General features: G+C 51.1%; 1 protein-coding gene across 1 annotated transcript; it reads right to left on the reverse strand.

The window, feature by feature from the left end:
- Positions 1-1591: 1591 nt before the first annotated feature.
- Positions 1592-24589, reverse strand: SLC22A8 (solute carrier family 22 member 8). The gene is made up of 11 exons (XM_032153152.2): positions 24502-24589; positions 23399-23735; positions 9464-9567; positions 8433-8587; positions 7666-7834; positions 4784-4907; positions 4459-4574; positions 3296-3510; positions 2533-2641; positions 2187-2390; positions 1592-2099 (listed from the first exon to the last, which is right to left on the reverse strand). The coding sequence occupies exons 2-11, from the start codon at positions 23729-23731 to the stop codon at positions 2000-2002; spliced, it is 1629 nt and encodes a 542-aa protein (XP_032009043.1). The 5' UTR covers positions 23732-23735; positions 24502-24589; the 3' UTR covers positions 1592-1999.
- Between the last annotated feature and the right edge of the window lie 1726 nt (positions 24590-26315).

Raw genomic sequence — 26315 nt, forward strand, 5'->3', positions numbered from 1 at the left:
TTCCTGGGGCACATCAGTGTTTAAGAGATGATAGACCAAGAGGAGCTGCTTTTGGAGCAGTTTGGTTACAAGGAGCAGCCCATCAAGTTAGCTTAAACAGAAAGGGGAATTTATTTGGAGAATTCAGGGATATTTAATAGAACCCCAGGGTAAAAAGCGCATCCAGGGCTGATGAGGAACCGAGACCTGGAATTCATTAAGAACCAATGGAAGTCGCCTCACCAACTCTTTTTATCTGGGCCCATGTGGTCTCTTGTTCTCTTTTTCTCTGTACATCTGCCTTATTCTCTTGCTGCAACTGGCTTTCTCTGCTCTATCTGCATCTGGGCCAGCCTAGCCTCATGCTAACTTGCCTTCCCAGGGCAAGGACGAAGAGATGGATAAGAACCTCTAAGATCTCAAATCCTAGCCCAGGAGAGAGTATGTGATGAACGAGATTTGGATCTGGAGTGCCCTTGTGATAAATGAGATTTGGATCTGGAGTGCCCTCTGGTCTAGCTGGTCACCACCAGAGATGGCAGGTCATGGAACTGTTCAGTTGGCAGATTCTGGGGATGCAGATCTTTAGAAAAGGGGTGGGGGCAGGATAGGCAAAGTGAACACTGCAGCATTTATAGGATACCCCAGAGGGGCCTGAGAAGGAGTAGCCAGTGTGTGGGAGGGAGCTGCAAACACGTGGCCTCTCAGAAACTAAGGAAGAAGAGAGTGACCAGTAGGACCAAATCTGCCGAAAGGCCAGTAAGAGGAGAGCTGAAGAGTGACTTATGGATTCAGCACAGGGAGGGGATGAGTGTCCTTGGTGAAAGCAGTTCCAGGGAGGGAAGGGGTAGGAGCCGGAGTGCAGTGGAGGAGGTGTATGAGGCTAGAAGGTGAATACAGGGGAGGCAGCCAGCTCCTTTATGAAGTCTGGCTTCAAAGGGGAGAAAGAGCCAGTGTGGCCCTTGGAAAGAGATACAACATCCTGGCATGTGTTTGTTTTGATTTTTGTTAAGTTGGGAGAAGCCTAAGCTTGTTTAACTGGTGATGGGCAGCAGCCAAGACAGAGGGAATGGGCAGAGACCCCAGAGGGAAAGGGATGGCTGCTGGTGGAGGGATTGGCTGTTCTGCTGCGGCTGGAGGGAACCGGGAACATGGCAGCAGATATTGACAGCGGTCAGCTACCAATGCAGTTTTCTCAGTTAACACGAGAAAAACTATCTGCTGGGCATGGGGCTGAGACATAGATCAGAGATTTGGGGTGATCAGGGGAAGGGAATCAGGATTGGAGGGGCTCTGGCTTCTGTCTGCAGCCACCGGGCTGCAAGATGGGCTTGGTCAGTCATCTGCTCACATGCATGCTGGGACATGTAGACACACACATGTATTTTCATGCACAGGTGTGGTGTACACACCTCAGAGCACTCACATGTGCTTGCTCATGTTCACATCAGTCCAGCTTGCATGTACCTGTGGTGCCTGTACACAGGCCTGTCGTACATGAAGTGTGGATGGACAGATGTGCATGCTCATGTGTCCACACAGTGGCCAGCTCCCATCCCCACCCCCACCCCCATTCCTGAACATCATGGCTTGAGTTCTTATGGCTGTTTATTGAAACCTCCCATCAAAGAAAAGTGTGGGAGTCAAGAGGGGAGGACTTCTCATCTTGTTAAGACTCAGTCTTGTTAGGACTGAGCCAGGGGATATCAGGGGACCTCAGGGGAAGAGGACCAGGGCAGTGGCGGAAGGTGGCCAGTGGGGAAGGGCTACACAGAAGAATGGCAGGGCCTGGGTTGCAGGGAGAACAAGGGCAGGGATGGGTATGGAAAGGTCGATGGCTGAACCTTTGAACTGGCCAGGGCTGGGCAGGAGGCTCTGGTGGTGGTGATGGAGACACCTTCACCAAGCTCTCAGAAGGCTTCATCCTAGGAGGATGGACCTATCTGGGGCCTCCCTGTACTCCTAAGGTGCCTGGCTAGGATCACTCTCTGGAGGGCAGGGAAACGGGGTTCCGTTGTCCTCAGCTGGAGCCCAGGCCTGGTCCGTGAGGCTGCAGAGGGATCCTCTGGGAGGACTTTTCCACCTCTGGCTCCTGCTTTGGCTTCTTTGTCCGCAGGGACCTAGGGACAGAGAGCTCAGGAAAAGCCCTGGGCCCAGACCTGCTTCCCCAGGGAGGAGCACTGATGGGGCCAGAGGCAGTGACTGACCAGTTTTCCAGGTCTTCGATAGTCTCTGGCAAGGGCTGATTCAGGGTCTCAGGCAGGAAGAGGGCAGCACTGCCCCCGAGGAGGGCGGTGATCCCGTAGATGATATTGGGGATGAAGGGCTGTACCTCACCCGTGATTTTCACCAGCGGGGACACCATGCTTCCCACGCGGGTCCACAGGTTACTTACGCCCATACCTGTTTGCCTGCGAGGGTTCAGAGTAGGGATTGGCAGCCTGTGTGTGGGGTACATAAAGGATGGCTCCCCTGGGCAGAGGACAGGACAATGCCACAGTCCCACCTGACCTGTGTCCTCTGGCTGGGCCTGGCCCCAGGTCCAGCACCTACCTGATGACTGTGGGGTATAATTCACTTGTGTAGAGGAAGAGGCAGCTGAAGGAGCTGGATAGGCATCCCTTCCCAAACACAGCCAATACTGTCCTCACGGTCTGCAAGTCTGCAGAGGGAAGAAAATGTGGGCCTTGGAGTTCAGGAGCACCTAAGTGTTCTCACTCCTTAGCTGATCTTGTCTCCCTTTTTGCTTTGGCTTCCAGGAAGCTCAGATCCAAACTTAAAGCTGAGTAATGCTTTGCATGCCTGTGTCCTGCTATGTTTGTGTTTTCCCCTGCCTCTGATCCTCTATTTCCATTTATATTTTGTTGTATATGTTCTTGTTCTTGCCTCAAAATACCTCAAGTTCTTTTGGAAGGGTATAGGTGTATCAACCAACACCCATATAAAATAAACGTAGCTTTTCCAAGGTCATGATGGAGTAGGTTGTGGGGTCTTTCTTGAGCATGAGCTCTGTCATTTTACCATCTCAGCTTATCCTCTACAGTGATGTCACTCAGGACACTCTCAATACCTCAAAAATTTTCACACTATCCAGATACCACCATACTTTGCCCAGTTCAAGTCAGATCTGGAAAGGAGCTTTGATGTCATCTAGCCCAATTGCGTTATTTTCTAGATGAGAGACCCTGAGCCCCAGCGAGTGCAGGGACCCGCTCAAGGTAATACAGTGACTTAGAGGCAGAGCCAGCAGTGAAGTCCCTGGCACCCAACCTGGCAGCCTCTTCCAGAGGGTTCTGGGGTAGCCCCAGTCTCTCACCCAAAGGCACAAAGGTGAGAGCCAAGATGGCCCCTCCTGCCAGAAGCAGGGCAGCGGCCTGAGTGGTATGCCGGCCCAGATAGCTTAAGGAGAGGATGGTGATGAACTTGGCTGGGACATCGACCCCACCAAAGATGATCTGGAGGATATAGAGGTTGACTCCAAATTCTTCCACACCCATAGCCAAACTATAGTAGGCAAAACCGGTAGCAAACCTGAGAGGCAGAGAAGGATTGGTTAGCATCTGCAGCCAGGCAGAGGCCACTCCCCATGCTGGTCATGGGGTCACCAGAATGATGAATAGCTTCACTTCTTGTGCCAACTGTAACTGATGATAGGGGCTGCTTGAGTGTCCTTTTGAGGTTTCTGAGATCGTGTCTGGGCTCAGGGAGAAAGCGCTGTGATTGATTGGTCATGTCTGATGTGGGCATGGTCCAGGGTGTGGTGGCAAAGGCACCAATAACTGACTCTAGAGAAGATCAGGACTGGAGGGAATCTCGGAGACCAAAGGAGGCAGTAAATGATCTCTCCTGGTTGGGCAGAAGTTTAACATCCAGACTGGTGAGGTGAGCATTGAGCTGTATGCTTGGGTCAGATGTTTCCCTTCCTCTCTCTGAACTGTGGGATCCCTTTGAGGGGTTCCTGGACAAATTGAATCCTATTCACAAAGAAATGGCCAGGATGGGAAGCAGAAACCAGGTCACAGAAAGGGCCTTCAGGGAGCAGGAGAAAGTCAGACAGAGGAGAAAACTTGAGAGAAATATAATTTTTGTCTTCGAGTCTGAAACCCATTGGTCTAGCCTTGCTCTGTGGGGTTCCAGAGGGCAGAGCTGACCCAGAGGCAGGCAGTGACAGAGAGGGAGAGCATGGGGACACTGAGTGACAGGGATGTGAGCTGGGGAAGGGGTCTGGAGCATTTGTCCTGGGGGTGAGGGGTAGGGCATTGTGACCCCAGCGGGAAGCAGACCCTGATGGCTGGACCTGGGTGTGGGGCAGGAATGCAGCAGATTTCTGGGGTTGGGGCTGGGCTGTGGTGGCCCAGGAGAGGGGATTCCCTGACTTCTCTTTCAGATGCCCTAGGCCTTGCTGTTAGGTGAGCCTACTGGAGGCCTTGTCTATCACCCCTTCCTTGGCAGGGTGTGGGCAGGGAGAGGGTGGGTTACCAGGCCAGGGAAAGACAGAAGGTCATGCGGCGCAGCATGGGTATCCGGAACAGGTCACTTGCGGTGTACTTGGCCTTGGCCAAGGAGATCTCCTTCTGCAGGTTGAGTTTGAGCTCCTTGGGGCAGAGGAGGGGGAGGGGTGCCATTAATGACCAGCTGGTGGGCAGGAGGAAGAGAGGGAGATGCAGGCCTGGTGCCTCTAGAGGAGCTCAGGGAATCAGATGTGGTATAGGCTGTGAGCCGGGGAAACAGAGGCAAGGGGAGGGGCCAGCCCCGGAGTGGAGCACAGGGGTTCTGCTCCCAGACTGTAGTCCTCAGCCCCTACCTCCAAGCTGAGCCTGTCTCCCTCTTCCTTCTTGCCATTGAAGGCAGCCACCCGCCGGAGTATCTTCAGGGCCTTCGAGGACTTTCCAGACAAGACCAACCAGCGTATGGACTCTGGTGTCCACCTAGGGGCCAGAGACCAGTCACAGTGGCTCCTCCCACTCCAGAGCCCCTTTTGAGAGGCTGGAAGAACAATAGCCAGGGCCAAGGGGTAGGAGGACCAGAAACCTGAGCTATCTCACTGCAGATTTCATGGAATTTAAACTTGGCCAAACTCTGCACCTGGGCTGCCTGCAGCCAGCACAAATTCCAGTGTTCTCTTCTTCCCCTTCCAGAAGAGCCTTTCCTTTGCCCCCCACCTGGGCCACTTGTTATTGTTGGGTGTCTTCCCTAACTAGGAGCCCCAGGCTGTAGGCCAAGGCAGGTGGGGCCTGGGGAGGGGACGGCATGTTCAAGGCTGGACTGCTGGAGGGTCCTGCACATCCACCTCCCCAGCCTTCTTTGGGCTGCATTCCCAGTCTCTCTGGAGAAGAGAGGGCAGGGCCACAGCCACAGGGCAGCTTGGGAGGGGGATGGAGGCTAAGGTGAGGTCAGGGACTAGCCTTTGGGACCTTCAAATTCTCCCTGCAAAGGACTAACTCTGCTGGGGGAGTTGTGGGGAAGGAGTGAGCACAGCATGGCGTCTTGGGATTGGCAAATGGGCAGTCACCCCCACTCTCTCTTGCCCCCAGGCTATGCTTTTGAGGTTGGCTCATTCTGAGCGGTTCCTGAGGGTCACCAGGATAAGAGGAAAGGAAGAGGATGAGATGTGGGGAGAAAGGAGTGGTGTTTGGAGAAGTCTGGTCCAATGTGGGGTCAGCTTTAGCTGTAGCCCCTGTGGGTGACCTGGATTCAGTGAGGCCCTCAGGGAGTGGACATTGGTTGCCTGGCCTCAGGCCACTGCCCCAGTTGATGGTGGCAGCTTCCTGGGCCCATCACTCCTCCTGCCCTGACGGTCTTCTGAGCCTGCTGTTACCACGATTACCAGTGACTTCCTCCCAAAACCATGGCAAGGGCCTGCACTCTGTCCTCCTCTTCCCGAGAATTATGGCAGGAATGGCTTACAGTTAGTGAGCCTTCCTGTGTACCAGGCCCATGAAACTCTGGGTGACAGGCAACATTATCTTCATTTTACCTAGAAAAATATTTTTCTTTTTTTGAAATGGAGCCTCACACTATCGCCCGGGCTGGAGGGCAGTGGCGCGATCTCTGCTCACTGCAACCTCCACCTCCCAGGTTCAAGTGATTCTCCTGCCTCAGCCTCCCGAGTAGCTGGGATTACAGGCATGCGTCACCACACCTGGCTAATTTTTTGTGTTTTTAGTAGAGACGGGGTGTCACTGTGTTGGCCAGGCTGGTCTGAAACTCCTGACCCCGTGATCCACCTGCCTCAGCCTCCCAAAGTGCTGGGATTACAGCCGTGAGCCACTGCACCCAGCCACCTAGAAAAATCTTGATGCTCAGAGGGCATGAGACTTGCCCCAAGTCACACAGTGAACTGGCCCAAGCTCTGAACTGTGCTCTGCTGATCGCCCACCCTTATTTTGCCTCCTGACTCTGAATGCTGTCACCCCCAGGTTATCCATCCGCTCTGGGAGCTGCTCTTCTCATTTCTGAGCTAAGGTTCCATCCCAGCTTTGCATCTTTTTGTGTAACTTTGAGGAACTGCTTCACATCTCTGAGCCTCAGTTTCCTCATCTGTAAAATGGGGACAATAATGTCTCCCTCACACAGAGAAGCCATGAGGATCAGAGATGACGTAGGTCGATGCCCAAAATGGGCCGTGCACGTAGCAGATGCTCAATAAAAGGTCGCTCCAAGACTTCATTTCTTTTCCTGAGCTCCTGTGGGATTTCCTGCTCTTTGGCTCTGACTACCTTTTTTTTTTGAGATGAAGTTTTGCTTTTGTTGCCCAGGCTGGAGTGCAGTGGCGTGACCTTGGCTCCCTGCAACCTTCACCTCTCAGGTTCAAGCGATTCTCCTGCCTCGGCCTCCTGAGTAGCTGGGATTACAGGCATGCGCCACCATGCACGGCTAATTTTTGTATTTTTAATAGAGATGGGGTTTCACCATGTTGGCCAGGCTGGTCTCAAACTCCTGACCTCAAGTGATCTCCCTGCGTTGGCCTCCCAAAGTGCTAGGATTACAGGTGAGAGCCACTGTGCCTGGCCAGCTCTGACTACCTTCTAAAGACCCATTTCCTGTCTTTCTGTGTGGCCTCGGGTTCAACATGTTGGTAATGAGCTCTCTGCCCACTCTGGGTCTCTGACCCAGGCACCTCCATTTTCCCAGGTTCCCAGGCTTAGGCTCCTCTCTGAACTTTCCTTTTATTTCAACTCCAGCAGTCCTCAGTTCTCCAGATTCTTCCTTCAAGATATATCCCAGATTAGTCTCCCAGAATCCTCCTCCCAGCACCGTCTCCTCCCATCTGTCTGTTGTCCCCACTCAGTTGGGTCTGTCTGTCCTTCTGGACTATTATTTCACAAACAGAAACTTGATCAGGCCTGTAGCACCACAGACTCTTTCCATGGCTTTCTACCTCCCTCCACATGAAGTCCAGGCCCCCCTAGCTTTCCATGCTCTCCCAGCTGGTCTCCATCCCGTCCACCTCCACTTACCCTCTTCTTCAGCTGCAGGCAGGCCCTGCTTCCCCACGTGCCCCCATCCCTGCTCTCTCCTGCAGCATGCATTTGTTTATGTAGTTCCTCCTCCCTGGAGTGCCCTTCCCTGACTCTGGGACTGGGTGCCTGGGGACACAGAGTTGGCCAGCCTGGGCAGGTATGGGCTCCCCTGTTTGGCCCTGGGGCACCTAAGGAAACAGATGAAGAGGAGAGGGCCACATACCAGGATGATAGGAAGAAGACGAAGAAGGGAATGGACACAGTTAACTGCAGCCAACGCCACTGGGGGATGGCATAGGCCAGGCCGGGCAGAATGAACTGGCCAAAGGTGTAGCAGTACCCGAGTGCCGTCGACATGATGGCCCGCATCCGGGTAGGCACCCATTCCACATCTGTGGGAGGAGTTCAAGCACCAGATTAGTGTTCTGCTAGGTCCCAGGCACCTCCCTGTGAAGGGGCACCAGCTTCTGCATCCCCATGGCCACCGACATCCTCCCCACATACGCTGTTGATACCGCCCTCTGTTGGGGCTTCCTGCTGTTCAGATGCTGACCCTAAGTTCATCATCCCCATTTTACAGATGCCACAGCTGAGGCTCATGGGGATAGGACTCAAACCTAGGTGTGTCTGTTTCCATACTCATTCTCTTAACCACTGCTTCTCCAGTGGCAAGTGACTTTCCTTGTTCTGCCTCAGTTTCCTGATCTGTAAAATGGGGATAATAGTGTCACTTACTTGCAAGTGTTATTGAATGAGATTGTGCACCTAGCAGAGTCTCAGGCCCAGGGTAAGTCCTCAGTATTGACAGCTGCTACTACTATGCTTGTTGTCATTGTTAAGTTTAAGTGAGGCCTCTGAGGTCCTGAGAGGGGGTGGCACCTTGACCAAGGTCACTGGGAGCCTGTGGTTGAGCCAGACCCAGATCCCATTCTCTTTTGGCTTTTGGATGGTGCTCCCCAAAGCCCAGCTGCCTGCCCCACTGCAGCTCACTCAAGATGACGGTGCTCAGGGTAATGCCTGAGATGCCAAAGCCACACAGGAAGCGGAAGACCACGTAGATGGGGAAGGTGGGGCTGAAGGCTGCACCGGAGCCACTGGCTGCCAGCAGCAGGTAGCTGCAGGTCAGGATGGGCCTGCGGCCAAACCTGTAGCTCAAAGGAGAGGAGGGTCCAGGTTAGCCACAGTGTGCCTGCCAAGAGGAGTGACTCTGCATGCTGTGGGGCAAAGGGCTGAACCCGACCCCCAACCTTTCCCTGTGGGGCACATAAAGCTCCCTCCCCAGATACAGCTTTCTCGGTAATTGCTATTTTTGACAAGTTTGCAATTAGAGGTTTGAGTTAATGAGTGATCTCCTCTACATCCACCTCAGATTAGCTGACTGAGCAGGGGTCAAAGGACCGCCCATCTTTAAGCAGTCCATCTCCTCTGCCTCCACTGCTACACAGCCACTATGCTGTGTCCCAAAACGTGGAAGCCTTTTCCCCTGGAAGAAAGGAAGGCTGGAGGCCAGACACGGTGGCTCATGCCTGTAATCCCGGCACTTTGGGAGGCCGAGACAGGAGGATCACTTGAGGTCAGGAGTTTGAGACCAGCCTGACCAACATGGTGAAAACTTGTCTCTAATAAAAATACAACAATTAGCCAGGCGTGGTGACACACGCCTGTAATCCCAGCTACTTGGGAGGCTGAGGCAGGAGAATCATTTGAATCCAGGAGGTGGAGGTTGCAGTGAGCTGAGATTTTGCCATTGCATTCCAGCCTGGACAACAAGAGTGAGACTCCGTCTTAAGAAAAAAAAAAAAAAAAAAGAAAGGAAGGCTGGAAGATTCCACTTGTAAGGGCTTTGGGGTGGAGAGAAGGCTGTGGTCCAGAAAGGTAGTGAGGTTTGCCCAAGGCCACACAGCAAGAGCCATCCCACCCTCCCCAGCTCTTTGCCTCTTTGGGGGTGCATGGGTGGAGCAGAGTAGGGAAGGGTTGTCTCCATGGGTCATGCCTCCATGGGCTGTGCCCCCATGTCTCACCTGTCAGACAGGTCTCCAAGCACGATCCCTCCAATCAGTATGCCTGCCATGAAGATAGACTGGGCCATCTCCTTCAGTTTGTTGGAGTTGCACACCAAGTCCCACTGCACAAGAGAAAGGTAGGGCTAGCCCAGCTCAGTGTAGACAGCCTGCTCAGCCATGCTCAGCCTGTGCCCTCATACATGTGGGCTTCCTCTCCCAGTGCCCTGACTTGGCCCCTACCTCCCAAGGACCATTTCCTTTTTCAGCCCAGCTCAGAGCTCCTTGGGTTTGTCTGTGACTCTTCGGCCCCTTACCTGCATCCCTCAGGCATGTGTGGCCTGTCCTATGGCTCTCAAAGTCTACTCAGCTACCACATCCAGGTCTGGCCTCAACTTCTTCCTCCTCTCCAAGTTGCCTGCTTCCCTGTTTGCCTCCTCCCTGCCCCTCACATAGCCCAGGCCAGTCCCTCTGCCTAACCCCTTGACCTTGCCTTCTGTCCTCTACAGGGACGTTCCTCTATCCTTGCCACCTCTCTTCATCCTGCAGATCCAGTCTCTCTCTCTCTCTGCTCCTCCTCATCAGTATTTAGGTGTGTCCAAATCTCTCCATCTTAAAACCTCTTTCCTTTCCTCATTCACTCGATTTCTCTCTTCCCTTCAAAGCCAAATCCTTTGAACGAGGAGCTGTACTTGCTATCACTCCATCCTCATCTCCTTTTCATGTCTCGATTCTGCCCCCAACCCATCCACTGAATCTGTGCTTATCAAGGTCACCGAAGTTTCATTTTTATGGCACACAACGGAACGTCCCGAATCCTGGCCTGGCTTGCCCTCTGGCAGATGTGGATGCTGCTGATCTCGCCCTCCGTCAGGCTTCCTGCTGTTCTGCACTCCTCTTCTCCTTCACGGCTCCTTTCTCTCTGCCTAGCCCTTGAAGCTTCCCCAGGGCTCTTCCTGAATCCTCCTCTCTCTCCACTTTCCCCAGGCGATGCCATCTGTTCCTATGGCTTCAATTCCTATTTTATGCTGAAGATTCCAAATCTACACCTCCAGCCCAACCTCTCTTCTGACCCCCAGAGTAGATTCGGTGGTCCTACTTGAGAACTCCACCTGCATAAAGTCACAGGCACATCCCAGATTCAATGGGACTTATCACCCCACTTCTCATTAAAGTCCCAATCTCAGGGACTGGTACCCTTCTTTTTTAATTAATTAATTAATTTAATTAATGTTTTTTTGAGACAGGGCCTCACTCTGTCACCCAGGCTGAGTACAGTGGCATGATCATGGCTCACTGAAGCCTCAATCTCCTGGGCTAAATAAAGCCTTCCTCCTAAGTAGCTGGGACTACAGGTGTGCATGACCACACCTGGCTAATTTTGGATTTTTTGTATAGACAGGAGCTCACTATGTTGGCCAGGCTGGTCTCTAACTCCTGGCCTCAAGTGATCTGCCTGCCTTGGCCTCCCAAAGTACTGGGATTACAGATGTGAGTCACCACATCCAGCCTCTTTTTTATTTTTATTTAAAAAATTTTATATTATTTTTAATTGGCAAATCATAATTATATTACATGTATGAAAACAGTGTGATGTTTTGATATATGTATGCAATGTGAAGTGATTAAATCAAGCTAATTAACATCACTTCATTTACTTGACATTTTTTGTGGTGATACTTTTGAAAGTCACCCTTCTAGTTATGGTGAAATAAACAATGCATCATTATTCTTGACTGCAGCCATCATGCTGTGCAACAGATCTCAAAACGTATTCCACCCATCTAGCTGAAACTTTGTACCCTTTGATCAGTAACTCCCCATTCCTTTGCTCCAGCCCCTTCCCTCCGAGCTTTTGGTAACCATCATTCTACTCTCTACTTCTGCGAATTGGACATTTTTTTAAAAGATACCATATATAAATGAGATCATGCTGATAACCCTCTTGATTCCTTCCTCCCTCTCCTACTCCACAATCACTTGATCTTCAAGATTCTAGCTTTTTGATATTTCTTGAATCTGGATTCCTCTATTTCCACTACTATTGCCTTAGTGTAGGCCTCATCATCTTGCAGTTAGATTAATAATGACAACCAATATTTATTGAGGGCATTCTAGGTACTGGGCGCTGTTCTAAGCTCTTCCCATGTTTTAACTTTAGTCTTCACAATAACCTTATTATGTAGGTGCTAGTATCACCCTATTTTACAGATAAAGAAACTGAGGCCCAGATGAGGCTGCTGCAGCAACCTCTTGACAGGTCTACCGGCCTTCGGCCTCATCCCTTCCTAGCCATTCTTTCCCTGATAACCTGAAGGGCTAAAACGCCACTCAAATCAGGTGCCTGTCTTGCCTAATGTGCTCACTGGCTTCTCCTTGCCCTTTGGGTAAAGATAATGCCCCATTAACAAGGGTTTATGAGGCCCTCCATGCTCTGGCCCCTGCCTACCTGTCTGGTCTAATCTGCTAATCCCCAACATGCACCCTTTGCTCTAGCCATCTGAATTACTTGTGCAATGAAGTGGAGAATTTAATTCAATAGAAATGCCTCACAAGAATGTTTTGGAAGCAAAACATTCCAAAAGGTGAGGAACCACACATTCCAGGGAGCTCTTTCTCACTTTCCTCAGTTGGAAGTGAGGAAGAATGGTGGTGGATGGAGTCTCCAGGTCCTGCAGCTGTCTCAGAGTGGCCCAGCATGGCCAGCAAGCCTGGTGGTCCCTTTTAGTTGGGAAGGGGGCCTGCATGGTATGTGTGTTGGGAGGAGATGGAGGAGGGAAAAAGGTAAAGGAAGAAGCAAGGGGGTGTGAGGTGGAATATGCAAGGGGGCATCTAGAGAGACTTCTGGTACTTTGTGGCATGCTGTGTAACGTCCCTTTAGGAAAATCTAAAGGAGAGACCTACTGTTCACCTAAATTCATTCACCCCTTCTTCTGTACTAAATAGCACATTTCCCTGATGACCTTGTACTGGGTGGGGCCATGTAGTTCTTGACAATGGAATGTGAGTAGAAGAGATGTATGTTACTTCCACCTCATTTGCTTAAGAGGGATTCCCTAGTCTGGACTTGCATGCTTTCTCCCCTCCTGTTGGTGGGAATGGTGACAACTAGAACAACTCTGGAGAGTTGCTGTCAGTCTGGGTCCCTGAATGACCCTGTGGAGCAGAACCACCCATTGGCCTAAAATGCTACTCACCTTGGAACTGTCACATGAGAAAGAGAAACACTTCAATATTCTTCAAGCCATGAATTATTGTTGTTATAATAACCTAGCCTATCCTGATACATCCCATAAGAAGCTGCAAATGGAAATTAGATTTTTATCCCAACCTCCAGGATAATTAATGCCTTAAGAAATCAGTAATCTGTTTGGATCATGACAAGGTCAGTTGTCAGAACTGCTTGGAATAGTTTCAGGCTGCTGTCCTGCTCTACCATCTGAGACCAGATCTGCTGGATCTTGGTTTCTACCACGATGCTTGTGATCATGTAGGCTTTAGAATAACTGTCATGAGCTAGTTTCTACCAGAAAATTGAGCAATTTGCAGAAAATATCATTCCTGGAATAAACTTTCGAGTCCTGTTTAGAACATGCCTGAATCCTTACGATGGCTTACGAGGCCCTGGAAAATCGGCTAACATCTTTATCCCTGTCACCTGTCTGCTCTCACCTGCTACTGCCCTCTCCCTCACTTACTCCACTCTCGTTGAATTGTTCACCTGGCTGCTCCATAAACATTTCAAGCATGCTCCTACTTCAGAGTCTTGGCGTATGTTGGTCTCTTTTTCTAGAATGTTCTCCCAGATAGCTACTTGACTTGCATCTCCTGCAGATCTTTGCTCAAATGTTATCTTCTCAGTGAGACCTCCCTATTTACAATTATAACTTCCAGCAGCCTATACCTACTCTACTTAATTTTCTCAGTAGTACTTCTACCATCAGAATGCTGAATGACTTTCCATCTTTTTGGTTTATTGCATGTTTCTCTCCCAATAATATCAGCCTGATGAAGATAAGGCTTTTAGTCTGTTTTGTTTACCACTGTACTTTCATTATCAAGAACAGTATCCAACACATACTAGGCACTCAATACTTGTGGAATTGAATGTGTGAACATTCCACAGAAAGAACAGAGGGATTGAGAGCCTTAGAAGTTAGAGATCTGCCAATGTCTACATGAGAGGTCATAGGGCCCACACTCCAAATGCTATGTGGAGAACTGCCTCATTTCACCAGAATGAGTGCATGTCAAGATGGATAGTGTCTAGGCTGTATGTGCTGAGGATATAACCACACACCAGTGAGCAGGAGAGAAGTGTTTTTTCTTCACAGTCAGATTGGAAAACCTACTATGGAAAAATTGTCTACTGGAGGATTATCATCCTTCAATGACGTTTTGAAGCTTGGAAGGAAGAGCAATTTGTGGTTAAATATTTTTTAAAAATTGAACTTCAATTGCACTCTAAATTGCTCCTAGAGATTTCATGGTTAATGAAGCACATCAGAACTGGTGAGAAAAATATGGCCATAGCTTCCCTAAAGATCAACACAAATCTATTTTCTCTGAAGACCAACACAAATCTTCCCTGAAGATCAGGAGAAAGCTTTGCAAATAATGCCATAATAACCTTATAAAGTAGGTACTCGTGTTATTTCTTTTTATAGACAAAGAACCTGATCTCACAGGGCAAGTGGCTTGCCCAAGCATGGCTTAGTTCATTTCAAGACAGAGACTGAAACTCAGATCTGAGATCTGCAACTGTTATGGGTTGACTTGTGTCCCTCCAAAAAATACATTGAAGTTTTAACTCTTTGTGGATCAGCATATGACCTCATTTGGAAATAGAGTTGTAGATGTAATTAGCTACATTATAATATGATGAGATTATACTGAGGTAGAGTGGGTTCTTAATTCACTATGACTCGTGTTCTTATAAGAAGAGAAGAGAGAGACACATGGGGATGTTATGATCCACAGAGGCAGAGGTTGGAGTGATGCGTCTACAAGCTGGGGAATGCCAAGGGTTGCCAGCAACCACCAGAAGCTGGCAGAGGCAAGGAAGGATTCTTCCCTAGAGTCTTTGGAGAGGACACACCGACACCTTGAGTTTGGACTTCTAGCCTCTTATTGTCTGTGAGACAATAAAATCTGTTGTTCTGAGCCACCCAATTTGTTGTGCTTTGTTATGGTAGCCCTAGGAAACCAATATACGGCATGATTCCTGAATATTTGAAGGACCTGCTGGATTTATAAGGGGTGATCGGAAGAAGATTGGGACTAGACAAGCATGGCAATGAGGGAACCAGATGTGGAGCAAATGGGTGAGATTTTTAAAGGCATCCTGGAATTTCTGGGAGAGAGGAAGGTATTTAGAGAGAATTTTGGCATGCTTTCTGTGCAAAGACCCTAAGAAGGCCCTGTTAAGAAAACTTAGGCCAGATGTCTTGATTATTACTGAAGGTGTCAAGAGTGTGACTTGTGTTTCCCTTGACTGTGTCTCCATGATAGTCTGAGCCATGCAAGTCCTTGGATTCAATCAGGTTACACTACAGAAGCTCCATGCTGTTACATTTCTCTTTGCTTTGGTGCTGGTTATGATCCCCTTATTCTAGTAGTGTTGACGGTCCTTTGAAACTCATGTCAATATCATCTTTTTGGAGAGCCAGGAACTTCTTTTATGGTCGTCTGGCACAAACAGGTGGTCAATAAGTGTTTGTCAGTTCGATAAATGGATAAGAGTGTCTAGCCGCCCAGGGTAGGTAAGGTGCTCCTCATTTCCCTTTCTTGTTCTTACCTCCAGTAGGGCACCTATTACATGGCATTCTAGCTGCTTATTCACTTGTTTGCTGTCCTGTATTCTGTAATCTTGCTGAGGACAGAGAATGTCTCATTTGACTTTTTTTTTTTTTGAGACAGAGTCTTGCTCTGTCGCCCAGGCTGGAGTACAGTGGCGCAATCTCAGCTCACTGTAACCTCTACCTCCCAGGTTCAAGCAATTCTCCTGCATCAGCCTCCTGAGTAGCTGGGATTACAGGCATGCGCCACCATGCCTGGCTAATTTTTTGTATTTTTTTTTTTTTTCAGTAGAGACGAGATTTCACCGTGTTAGCTAGCATGGTTTTGACCTCCTGACCTCATGATCCTCCCGCCTAGGCCTCCCAAAGTGCTGGGATTACAGGAGTGAGCCACTGTGCCCAGCCTTGAGGTTTTATCTCTAATAGCTAGCAGAATAGTTGCTACATAGTATATGTTAATGTTTCCTCAACAAATAATTAATGAGTGAACAGGGCCGGGAGAATTTTGGCACGCTTTCTGTACAAAGCCCCTGAGGAGGCCCTGCTAAGAAAACCTATAGCAGATGTCTTGATTATTACTCAAAGAGTTGAGTGTGACTTGTGTTTCCCTGGACTGTGTCTCCATGCATAGGCTGTGCCACTTGGAGTCCTTGGATTTAATTATCTTTATTTTACTGAGGAAGCCCAGAGAGGGAAGAAAGGCAACTTGTTGGTTGAACAGAGCCAGTTACTCAACTTCCTGGTGGTTCTGTTTAGTCCTTGACATGACCTTGGCTGATCCGTCTCATCAACTTTTGGCAATTCCACATAATGTTCTTGCTCCCAGTATTTTAGTTCAGTGTTCTTTTTTTTCTCACTCTGTCACCCAGGCTGGAGTACAGTGGTGCGATCTCGGCTCACTGCAACCTCTGCCTCCCAGGTTCATGTGATTCTCCTCTCTCAGCCTCCGGAGTAGCTGGGACTACAGGCACGAACCACCATGCCTGGCTAATTTTTGTATTTTTAGTAGAGATGAGGTTTCACCATGTTGGACTAGGCTGGTCTCAAACTCCTGACCTCAGGTGATCCACCTGCCTCAGCCTCCCAAAATGCTGGGATTACAGGCATGAGCCACTGCACCTGGCCTAGTTCAGTGTTCTTGACCATCTTTTTCCTTTCTTGGAATGTAGCCGAGCCCCAAGGGAGCTGGGTTCTGGAAGGAAAGGGTAGGAAACTCACTGCCATGCCTTTCTGTGTGGGCTGATGCATCAGGAGGGTGGTGGGGAAGAAAGAGAAAAGCACTATGCTCAGGAGAAAGCTTTGCAATTAATGCCATAATAACCTTATAAAGTAGGTACTATTGTTATCTCTTTTTATAGACAACCTGAGGCTCAGAGGGTAAGTGGCTTGCTCAAGCATAGCTTAATTCATTTCAAGAAAGAGACTCAAACTCAGGTCTGCTGGACCCAAGATGCTACCCTTGGCCCTGAGCACAGCTCCTTGATGCTTCCCTGTGTGCCATGCTCTGAGGCCTGGGCTGCTGAAGGAAAGGCACCATACACGGGAGCTGTTACTGAAAGCCACTGTAAGACAGCATAGCCCAGCATAGGCTGGGATTGTGGTCAAGGAGGCAGTCAAGGTCAGAGCCAGATAAGCTGCTCTGACATCGTATCCAAAGTGTGAGCAGGAAGAAGTGAGGCTAGGTGGCCCCTGCAGAGCATGAGGCAGAAAGTGGGCTGTAGAGAGTCAGGAGGAGCCATTTGTGATCAGGACCATGATCAGCAGGATGGAGCCTTGCTGTGCGTGTGGGGAGCTGGCTCTGCCTGGAACCACATACGTGGTCCCTACCCCCTAGAGCAGGAACAAGGAAACAGCCTGCCTTAGTTCAGGGGCCTTTTGGAGCTAGGTCAGATCTAGCTTAGAGGAGAATTGCTGCTGCCCATGTGCATTCCTGGATCCCTGAAGGAACCTGTGCTGGGGCACAAGGACCAGAGAGGATGAGCCAGGTATCTTGGGGATAGTCAAAAAAGACATCAGTTTCCAGCTCTGCCACTTAGGAGCTATGTGTTCTGGGGCCAATTACTTAACCTCCGTGTGGCTCAGCCTCATCATCAGTACCCACAGGTACCTAGTACCTGCTTCTCAGGCTTGTGAATGACGTAGGAATGAAAAGCACCCAGCACTTATACCTGGAAAACAATAGGCACTCAATTCACAATAGCTGTCTTATTATTATTGTCACTATTAATGTCATTAAGTCATTGTAAGGCCTGTGCTCACAGGGACAGGTAATGCAGTAGAAAGGGCATGGATTCTGTAGTCAGGACCTCCCAACACCCTCATTCTTCTATAAAAGCTTGACCCACCATCATGTCTGGGAAGGCCACCTTCTGGATCTGAGCCCAGTGTATTCCTCTGTAAAATGGGGACAACAGTGCCTGATTTGCAGGGTCACGAGAGAAGGGATGCAAACACCAGCCCAGGGCCCTGTATACAGTGGGTGCTCACTGGTGAGTTCCTGATCCCGGAGAGCTCACAGGAAGGTCCCACCTCCTCCTGCGCACATAATCAGGGGCTTTCTAGGTCAGGGCTGTCAATAGGGATCAGGCTGGCTTGAAAAGTGGTTTGGGTGGGGCTCTCAGGCCTTTTCCCAGGAGTCAGATGGGAGGCGAGGAAAGAGATGGAGGAGGACGAGCCCCCGGCAGGGCCGAGGGTGGGCAAACGGGGGTGTGAAGCAGAAGTGCTGCTGGAGATGAGAGATGGGCAACTGGGGACTGGGGATTGGGATGAAGGAGGGTCAGAGGCGGCTGACCAGAGACCCGGCAGGGGACCCTCCCCTGGCTGGAAGTCTGCTCCCGGGAGGCCTCACTGGGCAGCCTCTCTGCTTCTCCAGCAGCTGACCTGTGGCCTCCTTGGAGCAGTCTTCCACCCTGGAGAGGGTGGGGGGAGGGCTTCTTGCAGCCCTGGAGACAAGACAGGGAGGCTCAAGGCCCAGAGACGAAGCCCAGGGCCCTTAGAGAGATGGATCTTGCTCATCCATGGCCGGGCCCACGCCCTGAGGCCCACAAGCAGAGGTTCAGTGGTGTGGACTATGGGTTACGTGCCTCTCCAGGGAGCCCAGAGTCCAGAATTCGTGTTCCCATGCTTTCTAGACTTAAAGGCCTTTGTTTCCTCTTAATGTCCTAGTAAAGCTCATTCTGAAAAATCCTGACCTTCTCTGCTGCACCAAGAGAAAGGAATTTGTGGTCACCCCTGCCAGGAAAGCTTAGGGGATCAGAAGGGGGAGGGAGACCGCCTCCACTCCTGTCCAGACCCAGTGCTGGGCTTGTGCACTCCACCAGCTCAGCCCTCCAGCCCTCTTGCCCCCTCCAAGAGGGAGGCTCCTTAAAGTCCCCATTCTACAGATGAGGGGACTGAAGCTGGAGTGGCGAGGTAACTCGCCAGGTTGCTGACTGTGGGGGAGGAGCTGGATCTGAGCAGGAGAGGAAGGCCAGGCTGAGGAGGGAGGCAAAGTCAGGGCCTGGGCGAGCTAGAAACAACTGTGAGAGCTGGCCCCCCTTTTTACTGGGGGATCCCCCTCTCTTCCGATGGGGACAAACCCTCTAGTTCTCAGACATCCCTATTAATAACAACAGCAAAAAAGCATGGCACCAGCAAGGGGGGAAGCTAACATGAAAATGGAATGCTGTGTGCCAGGCCCTGGGCTCAGTACTGTGCTTGCGTTATCCCCGTTAACCCTCACACTTGCTTTCTTAGCCCTTTTTAGGGATGAGGAATCCGAGACTTCTAGGGATCATGACATTCCTGATCATTGGCAGAGGCAGGTTGTGAGCTCTGGTTCACGATCCCACACTGTTTGCGAGATGGCCCCTTGCTTCTACCAACAGGTGTCACCTGGACTGATCTCGCTCTTCGCCAAATACCCTGCCTTCCTCATTACCACCCTCCTCACCTGGAGCCAACACGTCAGTTCCCCGCCTTTGCGTCAGAGACCTACTTGTAGGTAAGGTCCAGCCACTGCTTTGTCTCTAGCCGAGGGGTGCCAGAACCTGACCCAAGCACATGGAACTGGACTTGTTATGGCTGAACCATAAACAGAAAGATGAAAGGGCTCTGCCCTTGCTGTGCTGGTACCAGTGTGGCTGACTGGGTCCAGCCACTAATGCATTAATGGCTGGGCAGGGACGCTTCCTAAGGGCTCTCACAGCTGAGAGTCCTAGGGATCCGGCGCTTGATGAATACCTGGGCCAGACCTGACCCAGAGAAGGGTGCAGTGCCCCGAGGCCTGGCGACCCCTGGTGTCCTGCTGGGATGGTGGTTCACACTGTCTCAGCTGCTGAAATGGTGACTGGGAACTGGCTCAAGCGTGAACTGATGCTTGACTGGGTACAAGGCCTGCAACCTCTCTCTCCGCCTGGCCTTTCTAGAGGCTGCTCGAGGGGTTTTCTGGAAAGGAAGCCACTTCCCAGCAGTGAGCAGTGTCTGCATCCCTCCCGTCTGTCTCTCCCACCAGGCTCTGAGGGGGCAAGTCCTTCATTCGGTGTTGACTGAGCACTTGCCATGCATCTAGTCCTGTGATGACAGGGATGGGTGAGAGAGGCACAGTCTCTGCCCTGGAGAAGCTACTAAAGGCAGGGAAGGAGGATCTGTGATGCCCCTGGGCAGCAGGGTGCACGGTCAGCCTCACGGATTGTGGGTTGGGGGTTGTGCATTCCTGAGGAGCGTAGGCTCTGGAGCCTGTCCTGACTTTGACTTCCCACTCCATCCTGTATGAAACGTGAGGCCTTGGGCCAATGACCTGTCGCTCAGTTTCCTCATCTGTGAAATGGGATAATAAAGATGCTAACCTTAGAGGGTTATTGTGAAGACGAAATGAGTTTATGTGGCCAAAGTGCTTAGAACCATCTGGCACAGTGTGAGCATGCAGCAAATGTTATTGTGACGGTGATTGAATTGTTCCCTGTGAGATTTTTGTTTCTTTGGCTGGGTTCTGTGTTTTTGCAGGACATGGGCGGTGGGTTTTACTCCTTTTTGTCTTCCCAGGTCTCAGGTGCATGGCAAGTCACCTGTACATTTGGAAACTTACTTATGGCTATTGAGGCATCTTTGACTCCCTCCCTGTCCCTCACTCCCTACATCATTCAGTTGCATTCAATTACCAGGTCCCAGAGATTCCAACTTCCTGGCCTTCCTGGTATCTATTCTGACTGTCCCTTCTATCTGTCCTCTGTGTCCTGGATCCCTGTGTAGCTTGCTAACAGGTCTCCCTGCTGCTGGACTAAAAGACTCCACAAACTACCCTCTAAGGGGCAGTCAGAGTGACGAGCCTTTGAAGGTGACCTGTGGTGTCAGCCCTGCTTAACACCACCACAGTCACTGGCTCCCCAGTGCCCTTAGGACAGAGGCCACACCTTCACCTCTGTAGCATCTAAGCTGGGCCCTCTTGCTGTCCTCTCCAGCTCCATGTCTGGGGACCTCCATATCCTACTACTCACTCCTCCAGCCTTACCCTGGAACCTGCAATCTTGACTTTTTGCTCTCTTCTTCTTCTTTTTTTTTTTTTTTTGAGATGGGGTTGTCTCGCTCTGTGCCCAGGCTGCAGTGCAGTTGTGTGATCTTGGCTCACTGCAACCTCCGCCTCCTAGGTTCAAGCAATTCTCCTGTCTCAGCCACCTGAGTAGCTGGGACTACAGGTGTGCACCACCACATCTGGCTAATTTTTATGTTTTTAGTAGAGATATAGTTTCACCATATTGTCCAGGCTGGTCTCGAACTCCTGACCTCAGATGATCTGCCTGCCTTGGCCTCCCAAAGTAGCTGGGATTACAGGTGTGAGCCACTGCACCCAGCCTTTCTTCTTGCTTCTGTGCCTTTGCGTTTGACCCTCCTTCCCCGCCACTCTTCCTTTTGCCTGGGGTTCACTGCTCACTAACTCTCACGTCCCAAAGTGCTGGGATTACGGGCATGAGCTACTGCGCTGGGCCTTTCTTCTTGCCTCTGTGCCTTTGCGTTTGACCCTTCTTCCTCACCACCCTTCCTTTTGCCTGGGGTGCGCTGCTCACTAACTCCCACCTCTTCATGCCCAGTGTGGGCGTTACTGACTCCAGCAAGCCTGCCTCGATCCTCACTCCAGGCTGGTTAGATAACTCTCCCCGGGCCTCAGAGCACTCTGAGTGTACAAAGCACATATTCATTCATTCCACAGGATACCTCCTCTGTACCAGGCACTATTCTAGCTGCTACAGATAGAGTAGTAAACAAAGCAGCAGAAAATCCCTGCCTTGGGAAATGTGTGTATTCCACCAAACTGCCCATGATGCTTGAGAGCGGTTCTGCGTCTCACTAGTGGTGTGCTCCTGGAGGGAAGGCAGGGCTAGCGGCTCTTCGACTTTATGTCCTCAGTATTATGCACTGGGTGTCAACAAATGGAGACTTGATGGGTTTCAGGCATTATGCTTGGTGCTGGGGGGAGAAAGTAGCAATATGACAGGGAGGAGATACAATCTAGGGATATGAGAGCAGCAAATGTCATGGTGTGGAGTGCAGGTGTGTGTGTTTGGGTCCTGAGTCTGCCACTTATTAGCTGTGTGACCTCGAGCAAGCTACTTAACCTCTCTGTGCTTCAGTTTCCCCATCTGAGAGAGAGAATTACAATACGAACTATCTTATAGTGTTGTCAGGAAGGTTAAAAGTGTTAATATCTGTGAAGGTCTTAGAACAATGCCTGGCACATAGTAAGCACTTTATATAAAAATATTTGTTAAACAAATGAATAACAATCACACAGACTCTGAACATAGCCCTACATTCAAATCCTGCCTCTGCCAGGTTCTAGCCATGTATAACATGGGAAGGTCATGGAATCAAGCTGAGCCTCAGTTTCCTCATCTGTGAACTGGAGATAATACTTCTCTTAAAGAGATTACATCTCCTGGGCCTCCAGGAACCCACAGATGTATAGTGCTTGGCACCAGGTAAGGGCTTTGCAACGAACGCATCTCTTCTCATGAGGCAAAAACAGGCTCCCGCACTTGAGGGGTTCATGGTACCTGAGGGAGGGTGAAAACACTGGTCTCTGTTCACTGCTCAGATGCCACCTCCTCCATGAAGCCTCCCTTGAATCCAACGGTTTCTCCCTCTTTTGGACCCCCATAAACATTTGTCTCCCTGTACTTCTTATGGGCTTTAGCTCTAAATTCCAGTTCTGAAACTGACCAGCCATGTGGCACTGGACAATCATTTCCCTTCTCTGGGTCTTAGGTTTTTTATTTTTAAAAATTCTGTATGGGGAGATAGAAATCACCTTCAACAGAGCATCACGTTGGAATCAAACAAGACAGTGTCTACAAAGCCCCCAAATGCGCCTGGCAGTTAGTGATGCATGCCAGTCCTCGATTTCTCATCTTCATCCTATCATAGGCTCCTGACTGGCCTGTCAGTTCATTGAAGAGTCTTATTGAACTCTGGATTTCCCCGAGGTGGCAGGTGAGAGAGTCAGTGAATCAGTGAAGGGCTGTGGGAATGAGAGGTGAACCCACAAGTGACTGCATGTGTGTGGATGAGACATTTTCTGGGTCTGCTGTGGAGTGTTTCAAGCCTTCCCTCTGTGAGGTCCCTCCTCCACAGCCCTCCCACCTTGGGGCCTTTGCACAAGAGGGAATTTTCCTCCTTTCCCTCACTGCCTGTTCGGCCCTTGACTGATGTTTATATCTCAGTTCCAGGGGCATTTCTGTAGGGAGGATTCCTTCAACGCGCATTCCCCACGCCCTCACTCCCACACCCACCCCAGGGGTAGGTCATAGTGCAAGGTCACTTTGAAGTTGCAATTTTACACTTCTGTGTGTGATATTTTCCTTAATGGGTGCTATCCCCACCAGGCTGTAGATCCCCCAGGACCAGGCATGGTGCATTTTTGTATTCCCAGAGCTTAGCTCTGTGCCTGTCACAGAACGGGCCCTCAGTAGCAGTTTGTTGAAGCACTGCTTGGACTCTGAGTGGGAAGAAGCCAAGGGTCTTGGTACAGGAGCTTCTGTGCTCAGGTCCTTCCTCTTTGCCCGCCCAGTGGCCTGTCCTCAGTTCCTGGGAACACCAGACCCCCCAGCCTCCTCTGCCGCCCACCAGCGGTGCAGGGTGTGGGGGTATGCGGGTAAGTGGAGGGAGAGGGTTTGCCCAGGCATACCTCTGTCACAATGGAGTCCTTGGTGCTGTTGTAGACCCAGCCATCCAGGCATGGCTCCGTGGCCCTCTGGGTGTCATTGGGCAGGCTGGCATTGGGCGGATGTACAAAACGGAGGCACCTCTCAGGCTTCCCATCTGGGCCCATGGGGAGCACCCAAGGCCCTGTGGAGGCATTGGGGGGTGGGCGACAGTGGTGGACAGGGGTGGCGGCTGTGAAGATCTGCAGCAGGTTGTGGTTGGCCATGTTGAGGATCGGGAGGCCCAGTATGGCTACATGCAGGAACTGGAAACGGCCCATGCTTCCCACACGGTCCAGGATCTCCGAGAAGGTCATGGCACTGGGGCAAGATGAGCCAGAGCTGTGGGCAGGGCATAGGCCGGGGAGAGGTATATGTGTGCCTGGTGGTGCGTGGGTCTATGGAACCATATGTGGGAGGGTGAACCAGGTGGATATGCGAGCACAGGTGTGTGGAGCGGTGCATGTGTTAGTGTGTAAAGATGTGGAAGCTCCGGCATGTGGAGCTGCAGATTCTTGTGTGGATGCCTGAGGAAGAGCCCAGCTGCATGGAGGGCTGCGGGATCAAAGGTGGAAGTGTGTGTCCAGGTGTGTGGACACAAAGGTATCTACGGGTATGTGCTCATTTAGGCTGCAGCATAAGGACACAGCTGTGTGAGCTCGGGTGTGTGTTGTGCGCATGTGCACCTGCGGGTACAAGCATGTGCGTGCTCAGCTAGGCCGGTCGCACATGCTGCATGCATGAAGCAGTGCAGGACACATAGCAGGGACCAAGGGGCCCAGCCTTGGATGTTGGCTACAAAGGACAGATTAGGGGGTGGGTGGTGAATGTCCCCAGTTGCTCCAGGCAGATACACAGGGTTAGCAGAGTTCAGGTTGCCTGCTGGGAAAGGCTTCCCCAAACCCAGAGCCTCCTGGCTTCTGGCAGTTCCCTGGGGCTGGGCCCACCATGCTGGAGTATCTGTAAGAGCCCGAAGCGGGTCTCAGAGGGCACTAGGGGCTTGGCCAGTCGCAATTGGAGCCTGGCCTTGGGAGATTCCTGGGGATTCCTAGGTGCCTGGGCTGGGGGGCCCTCCATCCCTCCTCACCTGGTGGCTGGGTCTGGATCCGATGGGGCTGGTGATCAGTGTAGTTGAGGTCCCTGCTCTGTCCTAGGGGCCGGCAGCTGCTGTAGTTGGGCAGCTCAGCTCTAACAAGCTGTGTTTGTGCCTCCCCCAGGGGGGCTTATATAAGGCATAAGCTGTTTCCCGGGCTAATGTTTGACTTTCTTTTGCGGATTAACGTCACTGGCAGGGAGAGTGCTGTGGACCCACCAAGCCCAGCTCTCCTCAAAGGGCTGCCTCAGCGAAGGCCGGTGGGGGTGGGGCAGCATGGCTGAGCCTAGCAGGGCTGCTGGCTGGACACCATGGGCCCAAATGGGAAGTCTGAGACGTGCCTCCGTTTTGTACATCTGCCCAATGTGAGCAGCTTAGGCAGGCTCACTGAGGGGAGAGTCTGGGAAGGAATCTGGCCTGACCTCTGAGGGTTCAAGGTCCCTCTCAACTGATGTTCAGAGGACTTGGAGCTGAGGACAGCCAATGGGAAAGGCACTGGTGCCCATAAGCAGGCAGCATTCTCCTGTGTGCTACCTCCCCTGCCTGGCACCTCCTGAGTAGGGGAAGGGGATTTGCCTCTCAGGAAGTGTTAGGGCACACCCAGACAGAAAATGTCACTTTCATCTATCCCTGAGGATGCAGGGCTGCCATCTCCTGGGCCCCTGGGGCAGCCAGGACCTCCCTGTCTGTGTCTCTGACACAGGTGAACTGCCCCCTTCCATCCCACCCTCAATGGACAGGCTTCTCTCCTGATCAGCCACTTCCCCCGGGGACCAAATGCAGTGCCTGCTATTTTATTTTCACTCTGAATATTATTTTAATTATATAAGAATGTGTGTTTCCTGCATAAAACATGAGAAATACAGACAAGCCAAACAAAACAAAACAAAACAAAACAAAACAAAACAAAACAAAACAAAACAAAACAAAACGTCCAGTCTCACCTGAGAGCCTATCTGTTCTTCTGGTCTTTTCCTCAGCAGAGACTTCGGTCTAAGACCCCCAACTTCTAGCCACCAACGTTAGGGTCTTTTAACCCTCACGGCAGCCCTGTGACTAGTCTGGCATTAATAATTAGGAAACTGAGGCAAAGAGAGATTAAGTGACCTCCTCACCATCCCCCAGCCAGGAAGCACAGGGCAGGGGCAGGGTGGCCCTAAGCCCATTCCCTCCCTTAGAACCAACATTCTCTACGAAGCCTGTGGGGGCACTGTACCATTAATATATTGCCTCTCCCTTAAAGAGTCACCTAGAAGTCTGGGCGGGGTGGCTCAAGCCTGCAATCCCAGCACTCTGGGAGGCCAAGGCGGGTGGGTCACGAGGTCAGGAGTTCGAGACCAGCCTGGCCAATATGGTGAAACCCCGTCTCTACTAAAAATACAAAAATTAGCTGGGCATGGTGGCATGCGCCTATAGTCTCAGCTACTTGGGAAGCGGAGGCAGGAGAATCACTGGAACCCGGGAGGCAGAGGTTGCAGTGAGCCAAGATCGCGCCACTGCACTCCAGCCTCGGTGACAGAGCAAGACTACGTCTCAAAAAAAAAAAAAAAAAAAAAAAGCCATCTAGGCTGGTCTTCAACATCACTCCTGCCTGCCTTTACCTCTCTGTTCTTACCTCCAGAAACCCCTGGGAGCTGCCCCTTCCCACCTGCTCTGGGGGCTAGGGAGGGGCCCCCTTAGGGCTCCCCTTCTTGGTTGGGGAGGGCTTTCCATTCACCTCCTGGGCCGCCTCTCCACCAAGGCAGCATCCACCCCCAGGGTCCAGACTGAGTTTCCCTCCTACCGCGGGGCAGGGTCAGCAGGTCAAC

The sequence above is a fragment of the Hylobates moloch genome, unplaced genomic scaffold (assembly GCF_009828535.3).
Source record: "Hylobates moloch isolate HMO894 unplaced genomic scaffold, HMol_V3 SCAFFOLD_5, whole genome shotgun sequence".
In the NCBI taxonomy this organism is placed as follows: Eukaryota; Metazoa; Chordata; class Mammalia; order Primates; family Hylobatidae; genus Hylobates; species Hylobates moloch.

What these genes read in the sequence shown, in the direction of transcription:
- SLC22A8 (XM_032153152.2), bottom strand. Translation starts at nt 23,731, where the DNA reads ATGACCTTCTCGGAGATCCTGGACCGTGTGGGAAGCATGGGCCGTTTC. An exon ending in CCTGAGCACCGTCATCTTGA is followed by an intron (nt 7,835 to 8,432) that starts GTGAGCTGCAGT and finishes CTCCTCCCACAG; the next exon opens with ATGTGGAATGGGTGCCTACC. An exon ending in TTCTGTCTTTCCCTGGCCTG is followed by an intron (nt 3,511 to 4,458) that starts GTAACCCACCCT and finishes TCTGCCTCTCAG; the next exon opens with GTTTGCTACCGGTTTTGCCT.